We start from the raw sequence: 16,272 nt of genomic DNA, 5'->3' as shown, positions 1-16,272 counted from the left end.
CGCTAGGCCAATTGTGCGTCGCCCCACGGACCTCCCGGTCGCGGCTGGCTACGACAGAGCCACTACACAACACTAAACAATACATTAATTGCACTATAACGGTGACAAGCGGTGCCCACAAACTGGTAAGGCCTACATAAAGCTGCCCCAACATCTTACCACTGCTACACCTGGCTATCAACAGTTCATTCAGCCTCATTTACTGCCTTTTAAAAACATAGCTGATATGGCTGACTAGCTTAAATAAATGTGGTTTCGAATGACAATTGAGATGTACAAACTATGGCACAGGGGGACAACGAGTGGATAAGAGGCAATCCGTAATTTTGATTAAGACATTAATTAATGAGTGAGCTAGGACGGATGTAACGTTAGTCAATATAACTATTTGTTTAGCACTTTTGAAATGTACAGGGACCGAATTCAGAACATGGGCCATTCTTACAGCATTCTCCCTGTACACCAAGTCAGAACCATAGGATAAATAAAGGGGGCATATAAGCAGACAATGAAAGCTCTTACAATATTCAATGATTACATTTCTCTAAAACAAGTTATAGGCTACAGTAGAACAGTTAGAACAGTAGGTGAAAACTAAGAGGGGTAAATAGAACAAATTATTAAGGTGAGGCACATGGGCTACTAACATCTTTCTACACAACATACACTTAGTATTACTTTCTTAGCTACAGTATATACTGTATATACAGTATATATATCTCCCTGGCATATTACATCATTTATGAAGCAGCATACAATAAATCTTTGGACTCACATTGTTCATGCTGTGCTCACTTGAACAGGAAGGTGGCGCGGTGGTCCTCCGAGTTAACAGTTGTTTTGAGTGCGGCACAAATCATGCTTCATTGACATCATGTCCAATGTTGAATGTTTTATCATTTTAAATTTCAAAAAAGCCCCTTAATCCCAGACTTGGAACCAAAGAGCCACTGTCGCTGATTCCTTCCAAACCACTCGTTGAATTTACGATTTCCAACTTGTTGTGTAATGTTTATGTCCAATGGCCGATGAGCACCAATATGTTTTTATCTATAATTTCCCTTCATTATTTCTCTTCATATGACAAGGATTAAAAAGTATTTGCCAGTAGATTGTCGACCTGATTCATGATGATGACTGCTAGCTAAGATTGTGGAAGTATGATGTTGACATGATCAGTCCAATCAAAGCTACTGTACATATAATGTGATTTGATGTCATTTTGTCTGTGGCCAATGACCTTGAGCCTTCATGGATGGGCACTTCAATGGCAGCAGCCGAAGGGCTAAAATTTTCAAGGTCTCCTCTTACACTTGGCAGTGACCTAGACTTGGCGCTCCGATAACGCTTGCCGTGCGGTACAGAGAGAACAGTGACTAGGGTGGCACCGCCTGGTATAGAGCTCCTGGATGGCAGGAAGCTTGGCCCCAGTGATGTACGGAGGCCGAGCAGTTGCCATACCAGGCAGTGATGCAACCAGTCAGGATGCTCTCGATGGTGCAGCTGTAGAACCTTTTGAGGATCTGAGGACCCATGCCAAATAGGCTATGTCGTGCCCTCTTCACGACTGTCTTAGTCTGTTTGGACCATGATAGTTTGTTGGTGATGTGGACACCAAGGAACTTGAAGCCCTTAACCTGTCGATGAGAATGGGGGCGTGCTCGGTCCTCCTTTTCCTGTAGTCTACAATCATCTCCTTCGTCTTGATCAGACTAAATTCGATTCTGGGAATTCTCTCCCTATGCCACTCGTAACTTAAATGTGCCATCGAGAGGAATATTTATCTTGCATAGAACACACAACAACACGCCGATTAGGTAAATAGATAAACTATTCTACTATGGGGTTGTCTGATTTTTATATTCATTACTTGTTTTGTTTGCAGAGGAAAAGTAAATGTGGACTGTTCCAGCATCTTCAAAAATACACAATCCTTTTTTCAGTTACATTTTCTGTGAAATTAGATTAGTCCAGTTACCATCGCCATGGCATTGTCCATTAGCTGTTATAAGAGGTACTATTTTTTTAATGTTACATATTTTCGGGGCGTGGCGGCATTGATTGCAGCGGAAACACTGCTAAGGACTAAGAACTAAATCTAAAAACTAAGTTTAAGGACTAAGAACAAATAAGTAAATCTAAGGACTAAGAAGTGAAATCTAAGAACCAAGAAGTACATCTAAGGACTAAGAAGTGAATCTAAGGACTAAGAACGAAGCCATGTTCTCCTCTTCTGTGTTTCAGCGACCCTCCAGAAGAAGTGTGAGTGGCCGGCCCCCCCTCTCAGTGGGAACTGGAGGAACGGACGGACAGCCACTTCTATAGACGGAGTCAGCCTCTCCGAGGGAAACCTACTGCTGCAGGTATACAGTCTGTGTGTAGGGTTTTTCTGCATCAAAAAGGGGCTTAGGTGGTGTGCGTGACAGGGGACGTGGCAATGAGTGCAGTTGGCTGTCGGTGCGGCTAAATTGTAGAGCATTTTAGAGGCGCCCATCTTGGCAGTGTAGAGAAGTCTTTGCATTTTAAAGCACATTTCCTACAATTCTACATATTTTGCTATGCAGCTGAGAGAAGGTCATTTCCTGTCATTTGACGGATTTTGCCATGATGCTGAGAGAGGATTTTGCAGTTTTAAAGGTAATTTCCTGCAATTTTATGCATTTTGCCGTGGCTATTGCTGTGTTCTTCTGCTCAAACATAATAACAAAATTAGTACTGCTAAATTAATTGTTTTGATCATTTTCAATTTTCCCTGACTTTTATTTTATTTTGGTGATTGTTAGTTCACAAAGATTATATTATAAAAATATATGTAGGTCCATTATCTGTTCCACATACTTTATATCTGATTTTATTCATTTAAGTTTACACTGAAAGCTTTTTACCAAACGTTTTACACTGTTTGAACTTTGGCGACCCCAAAAAATGCTTAGGCGGTCCGCCCTAGGATTACAATGGTTGTGTGTGTCCATGCTTGTGTGTGTATGTGTGGTGTGTGTGTACGTGCGTATGTGTGCATGAATATATGTGTGTGTGTGGGTTTCTCATGTGCTCTCTCTCTGTGTAGGCTCTGAATGGTTTTGTCCTGGTGGTCACCACTGATGGCTCTATCTTCTACACCTCTCCAACCATCCAGGACTACCTGGGCTTCCACCAGGTACAACATGATTATTACTTATTGATTATGCTTATACAGTGCATTCAGAAAGTATTCAGACCTCTTGACCTTTTCCAAATGTTGTTACATTACAGCTTTATTCTAAAATTGATTAAATATCAATATACACACAATACCCCATAATGACAAAGCACATTTTTTTACATAAAAAATTAAAAACCGAAATATCACATTTATATAAGTATTTAGACCCTTTACTCAGTACTTTGTTGAAGCACCTTTGGCAGCGATTACAGCCTCGAGTCTTCTTTTTGGGGAGTTTCTCCCATTCTTCTCTGCAGATCCTCTCAAGCTGTCAGGTTGGATGGGGAGTGTTGCTGCAAAGCTATTTTCAGTTCTCTCCAGAGATGTTTGATCGGGTTCAATTCCGGGCTCTGGCTGGGCCACTCAAGGACATTCATAGACTTGTCCCGAAGCCACTCCTGCATTGTCTTGGCTGTGTGCTTAGGGTCATTGTCCTGTTGGAAGGTGAACCTTTGCCCCAGTCTGAGGTCCTGAGCGCACTGGAGCAGGTTTTCATCAAGGATCTCTCTGTACTTTACTCCGTTCATCTTTCCCTCGACCCTGACTAGTCTCCCAGTCCCTGCCGCTGAAAAACATCCCCTCAGCATGATGCTGCCACTATCATGTTTCATGGTGCCAGGTTTCCTCCAGACGTGACGGTTGGCATTCAGGCCAAAGAGTTCAATCGCGGGTTCATCAGACCAGAGAATCTTGTTTCTCATAGTCTGAGAGTCCATTAGGTGCTTTTTGGCAAACTCTAAGAGGGCTGTCATGTGCCTTTTATTGAGGAGTGGCTTCCGTCTGGCCATTCCACCATAAAGGCCTGATTGGTGGAGTGCTGCAGAGATGGTTGCCCTTCTGGAAGGTTCTTGCATCTACACAGAGGAACTCTGGAGCTCTGTCAGAGTGACCATCAGGTTTTTGGTCACCTCCCTGACCAAGGCCCTTCTCCCTCAATTGCTCAGTTTGGCCCGGCGGACAGCTTGGTCTTGGTGGTCCCAAACTTCTTCCATTAAAGAATGATGTAGGCCACTGTGATCTTGGGGACTTTTAATGCTGAAGAAATGTTTTGGTACCGTTCCATAGATCTGTGCCTCGACACAATCCTGTCTCGGAGCTCTACGGACAATTCCTTCGACCTCATGGCTTGGTTTTTACTCTGACACGCACTGTCAACTGTGGGACCTTATATAGACAAGTGTGTGCCTTTCCAAATCATATCCAATCAAATTAATTTATTTACTACACGTGGACTCCAATCAAGTTGTAGAAACATCTCAAGGATGATCAATGGAAACAGGATGCACCTGAGCTAAATTTCGAGTGTCATAGCAAAGGGTCTGAATACTTATGTACCTAAGGTATTTCTATTTTAATTTTTTTATAAAAACCTGTTTTCGATTTGTCCTTATGGGTATTGTGTGTAGATTGATGAAGAAAAATAGATTTAATCCATTTTAGAATGAGGTTGTAACGTACAAAATGTGGTAAAAGTCAAGGGGTCTGAATACTTTACGAATGCACCGTAGGATTATTGATAATAGGATTTTGACAACTCAGGCTGCTTTCTATCTCATTATTTAGGACTAACTGTACTTTGAGGATTCTGAATATCACTCCGGGTATTAATGTGTTTAGTAATGTACACAGTAGCAGTCAAACGTCTGGACACACCTACTCATTCAAGGGTTTTTCTTTATTTTTACTATTTTCTACATTGTAGAATAATAGTGAAGACATCAACACTATGAAATAACACATATGGAATCATGTAGTAACCAAAAAAGTATTAAACAAATCAAAATATATTTTATATTCTTCAAAGTAGCCACCCTTTGCCTTGATGACAGCTTTGCACACTATTGGCATTCTCTCAACCAGATTCATAAGGTGGTATGCATTTCAATTAACAGGTGAGCCTTGTTAAAAGTCCATTTGTGTAATTTTCTTCTTTAATGCATTTGAGACAATCAGTTGTGTTGTGACAAGGTAGGGGTGGTATACAGAAGATAGCCCTATTTGGTAAAATACCAAATCCATATTATGGCAAGAACAGCTCAAATAAGCAAAGAGAAACGACAGTCCATCATTACATTAAGACATGAAGGCCAATCAATCTGGAAAATCTCAAGAACTTTTACATTTTCTTCAAGTGCAGTGGCAAAAACCATCAAGCGCTATGAAGAAACTGGCTCACATGAGGACCACCACAGGAAAGGAAGACCCAGATTTACTTCTGCTGCAGAGGATAAGTTCATTAGAGTTACCAGCCTCAGAAATTGCAGCCCAAATAAATGCTTCACAGAGTTCAAGTAACAGACACATCTCAACATCAACTGTTCAGAGGAGACTGTGTGAATCAGGCCTTCATAGTCGAATTGCTGCAAAGAAACCACTACTAAAGGACACCAATAATAAGAAGAGACTTGCTTGGGCCAAGAAACACGAGAAATGGAAATTAGACCGGTGGAAATCTGTTCTTTGGTCTGATGAGTCCAAATTTAAGATTTTTGGTTCCAACCTCCGTATCTTTGTGAGATGCAGAGTAGGTGAACAGATGATATCTGCATGTGTGGTTCCCACCGTGAAGCATGGAGGAGGAGGTGTGATGGTGTGGGGGTGCTTTGCTGGTGACACTGTCAGTGATTTATTTAGAATTCAAAGCACACTTAACCAGCATGGCTACCACAGCATTCTGCAGCAATACGCCATCCCATCTGGTTTGCGCTTAGTAGGACTATCATTTGTTTTTCAACAGGACAATGACCCAACACACCTCCAGGCTGTGTAAGGGCTATTTGACCAAGAAGGAGAGTGATGGAGTGCTATATCAGATGACCTGGCCTCCACAATCACCCGACCTCAACCCAATTGAGATGGTTTGGAATGAGTTGGACCGCAGAGTGAAGGAAAAGCAGCCAAAAAGTGCTCATCATATGTGGGAACTCCTTCAAAACTGTTGGAAAAGTATTCTTAATGAAGCTGGTTGAGAGAATGCCAAGAGTGTGCAAAGCTGTCATCAAGGCAAATGGTGGCTACTTTGAAGAATCTCAAATATAAAACATATTTTGATTTGTTTAACACTAACACTTTTGGTTACTACATGATTTCATAATTGTTATTTCATAGTGTTGATGTCTTCACTATTATTCTACAATGTAGAAAATAGTAAAAATAAAGAAAAACCCTTGAATGAGTAGGTTTGTCGAAACGTTTTACTGGTACTGTATATTTCTGTCCAGTCTGATGTGGTGCACCAGAGTGTGTATGAGCTGATACACATGGATGACAGAGCCATGTTCAGGTGTCAGCTTCACTTCGCCCTCAAGCCCAATCAGACCGACTCAGAGGCCGGACCAGATGGTATGTTCAGTATATTTATTTATTTATTTTATTGAACCTTTATTTAACTTGGCAAGTCAGTTAAGAACAAATTATTATTTACAATGACAGCCTAGCAAAAGGCCTCCTGCGGGGACAGGGTATAAAAAAAATTATATATATAAATATATACAGTTGAAGTCGGAAGTTTACATACACCTTGGCCAAGTACATTTAAACTCAGTCTTTCACAATTCCTGACATTTTCCCCCTCATGATGCCATCTATTTTGTGAAGTGCACCAGTCCCTCCTGCAGCAAAGCACCCCCACAACATGATGCTGCCACCCCCGTGCTTCACAGTTGGGATGGTGTTCTTAGGCTTGCAAGCCTCCCCCTTTTTCCAAAAAGTTATATTTTTGTTTCATCAGACCAGAGGACATTTCTCCAAAAAGTATGATCTTTGTCCCCATGTGCAGTTGCAAACCGTAGTCTGGCTTTTTTATGGCGGTTTTGGAGCAGTGGCTGCTTCCTTGCTGAGCAGCATTTCAGGTTATGTCGATATATAACTCGTTCTACTGTGGATATAGATACTTTTGTACCTGTTTCCTCCAGGATCTTCACAAGGTCCTTTGCTGTTGTTCTGGGATTGATTTGCATTTTTCGCACAAAAGTACATTCATCTCTAGGAGACAGAATGCGTCTCCTTCCTGAGTGGTATAACGGCTGCATGGTCCCATGGTGTTTATACTTGCGTACTATTGTTTGTACAGATGAACATGGTACCTTCAGGCGTTTGGAAATTGCTCCCAAGGATGAACCAGACTTGGACCATGTTAGATTTTTTTTTAACCATTCCTGAACCTGAGCCTGAGCTATGTTGTTGATGTAAATTGAGAAGAGCGTGGGGGCCTAGGATCGAGCCTTGGGGTACTCCCTTGGTGACAGGCAGTGGCTGAGACAGCAGATGTTCTGACTTTATACACTGCACTCTTTTGAGAGAGGTAGTTAGCAAACCAGGCCAAAGACCCCTTAGAGACACTAATACTCCTTAGCCAGCCCATAAGAATGGAATGGTCTACCGTATCAAAAGTTTTGGCCAAGTCAATAAAAATAGCAGCACAACGTTGCTTAGAATCAAGGGCAACGGGCAAATAACAAATATTCTGTGTAGCCATTTGATTAGCTGTTCAGGAGTCTTATGGATTGGGGGTAGAAGCTGTTTAGAAGCCTCTTGGACCTAGACTTGGCGCTTCGGTACTGCTTGCCGTGCGGTAGCAGAGAGAACAGTCAATTACTAGGGTGGCTGGAGTACTTGACAATTTTTAGGGCCTTCCTCTGACATCGTCTGGTACAGAGGTCCTGGATGGTAGGAAGCTTGGCCCTGGTGATGTACTGGGCTGTACGCACCACCCTCTGTAGTGCCTTGCGGTCAGAGGCCGAGCAGTTGCCATGCCAGGCAGTGATGCAACCCATCAGGATGCTCTCAATGGTGCAGCTGTAAAACCTTTTGAGGATCTGAGGACCCATGCCAAATCTTTTCAGTCTCCTGAGGGGGGATAGGTTTTGTTGTGCCCTCTTCACGATCGTCTTGGTGTGCTTGTACCATGTTAGTTTGTTGGTGATGTGGACACCAAGGAACTTGAAGCTCTCAACCTGCTCCACTGCAGACCTGTCGATGAGAATGGGGGCGTGTTCGGTCCTCCTTTTCCTGTAGTCCACAATCATCTCCTTTGTCTTGATCACGTTGAGGGAGAGGTTTTTGTCCTGGCACCACACGGTCAGGTCTTTGACCTCCCTATAGGCTGTCTCATCGTTGTCGGTGATCAGGCCTACCACTGTTGTGTCATCAGTAAACTTAATGATGGTGTTGGAGTTGTGCCTGGCCGTGCAGTCATGAGTGAACAGGGAGTACAGGAGGGGACTGAGCACGCACCCCTGAGGGGCCCCCATGTTGAGGATCAGCATGGCGAATGTGTTGTTACCTACCCTTACCAGCTGGGGGCGGCCCGTCAGGAACTCCAGGATCCAGCTGTAGAAGGAGGTGTTTAGTCCCAGGGTCCTTAGCTTAGTGATGAGCTTTGAGGGCACTAAGGGGTTGAACACTGAGCTGTATTTAATGAATAGCATTCTCGCATAGGTGTACCTTTTTTCCAGGTGGGAAAGGGCAGTGTGGAGTGCAATAGAGATTGCATCATCTGTGGATCTGTTGGTGCGGTATGCAAATTGGAGTGGGTCTAGAGTTTCTGGGATAACACATCCATAACCTGAGTGTAAACCAGATTACCAGAGGGAATACTATAATACTATCAAGAAAGCCAGTCAGTTGATTATTGACAAGTTTTTCCAACATTTTAGATAAACATGTCAAAATATAAATAGGCCTATAACTGTTAGGATCAGCTTGATCTCCCCCTTTAACCTCTATAGGCTAGATGGGACGCTACCGTCCCACCTGACCAACATCCAGTGAAAGTGCAGGGCGCCAAATTCAAACTACAGAATTGTAAATATTTAACATTCTTGAAAATACACATGCAATATGCCAAAATAAAGCTGAACTTCTTGTTAATCCAGCCACGGTGTCAGATTTCAAAAAGCAAACCATGTGATTATCTGAGGACAACACCCCATCAAACAAACACAGACAGTCATATTTCATCCCGCCAGGCGCGACACAAAACTAAGAAATAACGATATAATTCATGCCTTACCTTTGAAGAGCTTCTTCTGTTGGCACTCCAATATGTCCCATAAACATCACAAATGGTCCTTTTGTTCGATTAATTCCATCGTTATATCTCCAAAATGTCAATTTATTTGGCGCGCTTGATCCAGAAAAACACCGGTTCCAACTCGCGCAACATAACGACAAAATATCTAATAAGTTACCTGTAATCTTTGTCAAAACATTTAAAACAACTTTCCTAATACATTTACATTTACATTTACATTTAAGTCATTTAGCAGACGCTCTTATCCAGAGCGACTTACAAATTGGTGCATTCACCTTATGATATCCAGTGGAACAACCACTTTACAATAGTGCATCTAAATCTTTTAAGGGGGGGGGGGTTAGAAGGATTACTTTATCCTATCCTAGGTATTCCTTAAAGAGGTGGGGTTTCAGGTGTCTCCGGAAGGTGGTGATTGACTCCGCTGACCTGGCGTCGTGAGGGAGTTTGTTCCACCATTGGGGTGCCAGAGCAGCGAACAGTTTTGACTGGGCTGAGCGGGAACTGTACTTCCTCAGAGGTAGGGAGGCGAGCAGGCCAGAGGTGGATGAACGCAGTGCCCTTGTTTGGGTGTAGGGCCTGATCAGAGCCTGAAGGTACGGAGGTGCCGTTCCCCTCACAGCTCCGTAGGCAAGCACCATGGTCTTGTAGCGGATGCGAGCTTCAACTGGAAGCCAGTGGAGAGAGCGGAGGAGCGGGGTGACGTGAGAGAACTTTTGAAGGTTGAACCTTCCCAATAATACAATACAACTTTACGTATTTTTTTATGTAAATAATCAATAAAATTTAAGACGGCATAAACTGCGTTCAATAGCGGATACAAACAAAGTGGAGCGAGCTTTCAGGTCGCGCGCCCCAACCACAACAGTACACTAGACTCGACCCTCGTTCTGAACAGCCCTACTTCTTCATTACACAAAGGAAAAACATAAACCAATTTCTAAAGACTGTTGACATCCAGTGGAAGCGATAGGAACTGCAAGCAAGGCCCTTAGAAATCTAGATCCACATAGAAAACCCATTGAAAATACTGTCACCTCAACAACAACAAAAATCCTGGATGGTTTGTCCTCGGGGTTTCGCCTGCCAAATAAGTTCTGTTATACTCACAGACATCATTCAAACAGTTTTAGAAACTTCAGAGTGTTCAATCCAAATCTACTAATAATATGCATGTCCTAGCTTCTGGGCCTGAGTAGCAGGCAGTTTACTTTGGGCACGCTTTTCATCCGGACGTGAAAATACCGCCCCCTAGCCTAGAGAAGTTAAATAAAGGACAACCGTGGCTGCCTTCCAAGCAATGGGAACCTCCCCAGAAAGGAGAGATTGGCTTGACGATGATCGGGGCAGCAACCTTAAAGAAGAAAGGGTCTAAACCATCTGACCCAGATGTTTTTTTGTGGTCAAGTTTCAGGATCTCCTTTAGCACCTCGGACTCAGTGACCGCCTGCAGGGAGAAACTTTGTTGCGGTGCAGAGGAAAAAGAGGGAGAAGCGTCGGGGCTAGTCGCATTAGAAGGGGTGGGAGATGAGGGAATGTTGGATGGGCAAGGGGGCATGGCTGAGTCAAATAGGAATCCAGACTTAATGAAGTGGTGATTAAAGAGCTCAGCCATGTGCTGCTTGTCAGTAACAACCACATTATCAGCATTACGGTACATGGGCAGCTGTGAGGAGGAGGGTTTATTCTCCAGGTTTTTAACCGTTTTCCAGAACTTCTTGGGGTTAGACCCACAGAGAGAGAACTGCTCCTTAAAGTAACTACCTTTGGCCTTCCGGATAGCCTGAGTGCACTTATTTCTCATTTGCCTGGACGAGAGCCAGTCAGCCTGAGTATGCGTATGCCAAGCTTTTTGCCACAGCCCTCTTAATATGCTGTTTCTTTTAGTGATTGGTCATTTATTGATTAAACAGTCCAAAGATCTCAAACATGTATCTGATGGTAATGTCCTCTGTCCTATGCAGCCATCCAGTCTAGCAGCAGGCCCCACAGTGAGTCTATGAGCTACCTGACCCAGCACATCCCTGAAGAGAACAGGTCCTTCCTAGAGAGAAGCTTCTGCTGTCGCTTCCGCTGTCTCCTAGACAACTCCTCCGGCTTCCTGGTAGGACAGCATGAAAATAAATAGATATGACTAATATATCAAATAAAATCCATAGATCCATATATTACATAAATACATTGTCCATTTAATCCATAAATGACATGGACATTATCCATAATCTACTCTCCCAAAATCTATTCAAATTATTAATTGTATACAACACTCTCCCTCTAGGCGTTGAACTTCCAGGGACGTCTGAAGTATGTTCGAGGCCAGGGAAGGCTGGGGGATGACGGGGCCTCGGTCCCCGCTCAGCTGGCCCTGTTTGCCATCGCCACACCCATGCAGACCCCAGCTGTCATGGAGATCAGGACCAAGACACTCATTTTCCAGACCAAACACAGACTCGACTTCGCCCCCATGGGCATAGATACTAGGTACCATTACGACAGGGAAACTGTGAATGTACTCCTTCATCACATCTCATAGCACCACTGGGAACACAGTACCCTCCCAGGGTCTTATAAAGAGGGAACCTGAGAGGACAAATGTTTGTTCCCTGAGAGATATTTTTGCTGTGTGTGTGTGTGTGTGTGTGTGTGTGTGTGTGTGTGTGTGTGTGTGTGTGTGTGTGTTGTGTGTGTGCACGTTTGTCTGTCTGTGTGTCTGTTCTCTCCCCTCCAGAGGTAAAGTGGTGCTGGGTTACTCTGAGACAGAGTTGGTCACTCCAGGCTCAGGTTACCAGTTCATCCATGCTGCTGACATGATGTACTGCGCAGACAACCACATCAAAAGTGAGTTACACTATAGTTACACATTACACATATACACACACACACACACACACACACACACACACACACACACACACACACACACACACACACACACACACACACACACACACACATCTAAGTCTTATCTTATTAAAGCTTCGATCTGGTATTTCGCAAGCGAACATTCACTATGATGCAGACTCTGACTCCTATCTCTCTCTCTTGCTCTCTCTCCTCTATCTCTCTGTAGTGATAAAGACAGGAGAGACTGGTTTCACCATCTTCAGGCTGCTGACTAAGGCAGGTGTGTGGGTGTGGGTTCAGGCCAACGCCAGGGTCGTCTTCAAGGCAGGGAGACCCGACTTCATCATCGCTCGACAGAAAGCCCTAACGTGAGTCCACTGTTGATATTACGATTTACTCTCCCCAACAGTTATAGTTGTATCATTCCGTGGTATTTATATACGCTTACATACGGTATGTTTTAGTGACCTTTGACCTTTGTCACCCATCTACAGAAACAAAGAGGGCGAGGAGCACCTGCATAAGCGGAGAATGGAGCTTCCCTTCAACTTTGCCACTGGGGAGGCTCTGCTGTATGAGTCCTGTCCCTCTCTGAATACTGCCATTATGCCTCCAGGACCACCCATCCCCCCTGGTCTCACTCCCCCAGGCTCCAGCCCTGAGGACAAGCCCCTGGACCCTGCGTCTCTCCTGGGGTCCCTACTCAGTCAGGACCGCTCTGTTTATACTCAGCCCCAGGACGCTAAACCTAACCTGGACCTCCAGGTCTTTTCCCCCAACCTAGACACAGCCTTCCCCCAGGACCAGGACCCAGGCCTGGATAGAGCCTTCCTGGACAGCCACGCTCTGCTGAGTGTCCCTGGGGAGCTCCAGGGGCCCCAGAGGCCCAGCAGGGGAGACCCCACAGCGCAGGCCATGATGGACTCTCTGGGGGAGATCCTGGGGGAGATGGGGGCGGGGGGCTTGGAGGGGCTGGAGGTGGAGGAGACAGAGCTGAGGGACTGGGAGAGCACTCTCCTCAGGATCAACATGGAACAGCAGGATGTGACGGGGGAGCTGTATGATATCTTAGCCAATGATGTGTTCTCCTACGTGGAGGAGGCTCTGATGAGAGAGCGTGATGATGGATGTGTGAAGGGCAACTTGAGACAGGGCACTGAGCCAATCAACAGACTTTCTGCTCACATCACTGCCAATCAAAACATACTACGTGGGTTCCCTCACTCCCAGAGTTCCATATTGCCAGGAAACCAGGGGTTCAATGGCGGAAACGGCTCCCACAGTGAGAACCTATGGCATTTGGCTGGTCCACACATGACCTCTAACCTCAACAGCTTTGGAGAGCAGAGGTTGCTAGGAAATGGAGTTGTTGGTGGTGTGGAGCAAGGGCTGGGGTGTAGTCCTGGGACTGTGAGAGAGCCACGGAGGACTGTAAACACAAACACACTACCCAGAGCTGCTCAGACCGTTGCAGGGCAATGGACTCAAGGAAGCGGTGCAGATCTCCATGGCAACCAAATGGTCCCACAACCTTCTCATACTATCAACCAACCAGAGTCCTGGATACCCTCCATCCAAAATATATATCATAATAACCACACCTCTCTCCCTGTCCCTCTCCCAAACTTTAACAACAATCTCCCTGAGGCCTTTGACCAAACCATGCAGCCCAGCCTGGAGTTATACCACTCTGAGACTGGAGATGCAAACAGGCAGTTCTCAGGGCAGCCCTATCCAGGTCTGTCATATCAGGACCCAAGGCAGTCTTGGCAACAGCCACGGCAACACACACAATGGCAACCACGGCAGATACCACAGGGTTTTTCTGCAAAGCCGGTAAACAGACATCGTCACACACACCCCAAACACAGCACACACATACCGTCCAATAACGCATCCAGAACTCAAACACTCACACACATACCGTCCAATAACGCATCCAGAACTCAAACACTCACACACACCACACACACACCCTCAGGCAGCTGTATGTTTGACAAGACAGCTCCAAATGTCTCCAATCCCTCCAGCCCCCTTACAACTGCCCCAAGCAGATCACACGGTCTCATACCTGCTCCCACTCACTACAATGGACCCAGACCCTCTCCCACTCTTTCCAATTACTGTAGAACCAGCTCCTCAACCCAGGCCCCCAAAGTCTTTATGACTTACCCTCAAGCGTCCATAATCCCAAGATCTACCAACTCTTATCCCCAAGACTCCATTCCTAACCTAACCTACCCCCCAGCCTCCATCCCCACCCCCATCCCCGCCCTATCCAGAGGGGCTCAGACGGATAAGGACACAGGAGCTATCCCTGCCTGGTCTGGGGCTCCGTACCTGGGCATGAAGCAGCTCCCAGGCCCCTTTCCCAGCCCCAAGCAGGTTCCCCAGAGCACATGGGGAAATGGCAGCTGTAGTGATCCCAGTGAAGGAAGCTTGATGCTGGGTCAGAGGGGGTTGGAAGAAAGCCTCCTTCCTGGAGGTCCGACGCCAGGATTTCCTCCTGAGAACGGATCTGTAGAGTCATCTTTATTCTACTGGAATGGACAAACACAGGTGAGACAGTGCCAAACTTCATCTCACTACTGTTTTAACAAGATTCTGGGGGCCTCCCATCCTCACAAGTTTAGATACTGGAATGTGACCTAAAATGACCCTCCAATGTGATGTGTCTTGAAGTCATCTGTCCTTCCATAGGTCCCTACCGGTCCTAATGGTGATGTGTCTTGAAGTCATCTGTCCTTCCATAGGTCCCTACCGGTCCTAATGGTGATGTGTCTTGAAGTCATCTGTCCTTCCATAGGTCCCTACCGGTCCTAATGGTGATGTGTCTTGAAGTCATCTGTCCTTCCATAGGTCCCTACCGGTCCTAATGGTGATCTGTCTTGAAGTCATCTGTCCTTCCATAGGTCCCTACCGGTCCTAATGGTGATGTGTCTTGAAGTCATCTGTCCTTCCATAGGTCCCTACCGGTCCTAATGGTGATGTGTCTTGAAGTCATCTGTCCTTCCATAGGTCCCTACCGGTCCTAATGGTGATGTGTCTTGAAGTCATCTGTCCTTCCATAGGTCCCTACCGGTCCTGATGGTGATGTGTCTTGAAGTCATCTGTCCTTCCATAGGTCCCTACCGGTCCTAATGGTGATGTGTCTTGAAGTCATCTGTCCTTCCATAGGTCCCTACCGGTCCTAATGGTGATGTGTCTTGAAGTCATCTGTCCTTCCATAGGTCCCTACCGGTCCTAATGGTGATGTGTCTTGAAGTCATCTGTCCTTCCATAGGTCCCTACCGGTCCTAATGGTGATGTGTCTTGAAGTCATCTGTCCTTCCATAGGTCCCTACCGGTCCTAATGGTGATGTGTCTTGAAGTCATCTGTCCTTCCATAGGTCCCTACCGGTCCTGATGGTGATGCGTCTTTAACTCATCTGTCCTTCCATAGGTCCCTGCCGGTCCTAATGGTGATGTGGATCCTTTTCTCTTTACTGGCAACATCTCCTAGATTCTCTAGGACTAAGAGGAACCTACAAGTAACCATCTCCACAATGGAACCACCAACATCTTTTGGACTCTAGGACCTACCTTGGAACCACCAACATCTTTTGGACTCTAGGACCTACCTTGGAACCACCAACATCTTCTGGAAGAATACAACTGTACAAAAACCAGCACCTCTATTGAATACTGTTGGAGCTGGATAATATTCTATATTATATTTAATTTCCTTGTCCGGTTGAAGGGTGCTGCTTTCCAGCCATGGACAGCCACCGGTTTAATGTTCAGACTAGGGCTGTTACGGTGACCGTATTACTGCCACACCGGCAGTCACTAGTCATGACCGCAGTCAATTTCCATGTGACCGTTTAGTCACGCTAACTAGGCTTCTCCCAGCTCTGATGCTGCTGATGGTCATAACTGCTTGGCACTCAGCACTCTATTGTCCCTCTAATCACTCTGGCATCAATGCAAATGTAATTGAAAATCAAATCAAACACTTCATGAGAGCCCATGAGCTGTGGAATTGCGTGAGAAAACAGAGTGATGGCCTCTATTAAAAAGAGGAGGATCCCTTCAGCTTTCTATTTTTCAACTTTCCTAATATTAAGCACATTGCTTCGCTTTACAACAGGAGTATAGCCTACCTGGCTGGCATGAAAATGAACCACGTAAAAGAGTCTTCCATTCGCTATTT

The 16,272-nt window shown here is 45.3% G+C and overlaps 1 protein-coding gene across 1 annotated transcript in view; it reads left to right on the top strand.

Moving 5' to 3' along the window:
- The window catches only part of LOC120045046, a 35,759-nt gene extending 19,794 nt beyond the window's left edge, over positions 1-15,965 (top strand). The window contains exons 3-11 of the mRNA XM_038989873.1: positions 2,245-2,363; positions 3,068-3,157; positions 6,424-6,544; positions 11,201-11,340; positions 11,515-11,717; positions 11,965-12,074; positions 12,307-12,448; positions 12,575-14,639; positions 15,523-15,965. Of these exons, the coding sequence (XP_038845801.1) occupies positions 2,245-2,363; positions 3,068-3,157; positions 6,424-6,544; positions 11,201-11,340; positions 11,515-11,717; positions 11,965-12,074; positions 12,307-12,448; positions 12,575-14,639; positions 15,523-15,582 (3,050 nt within the window). The 3' untranslated portion in view covers positions 15,583-15,965. The remainder of the gene's footprint in view (positions 1-2,244; positions 2,364-3,067; positions 3,158-6,423; positions 6,545-11,200; positions 11,341-11,514; positions 11,718-11,964; positions 12,075-12,306; positions 12,449-12,574; positions 14,640-15,522) is intronic.
- The last annotated feature ends 307 nt before the right edge of the window (positions 15,966-16,272 follow it).

Source organism: Salvelinus namaycush, chromosome 3, assembly GCF_016432855.1.
Source record: "Salvelinus namaycush isolate Seneca chromosome 3, SaNama_1.0, whole genome shotgun sequence".
NCBI classification, from domain to species: domain Eukaryota; kingdom Metazoa; phylum Chordata; class Actinopteri; order Salmoniformes; family Salmonidae; genus Salvelinus; species Salvelinus namaycush.
The sequence above is the reverse complement of the archived record's forward strand: the minus strand, read 5'-3'. Positions and strand labels throughout refer to the sequence as shown.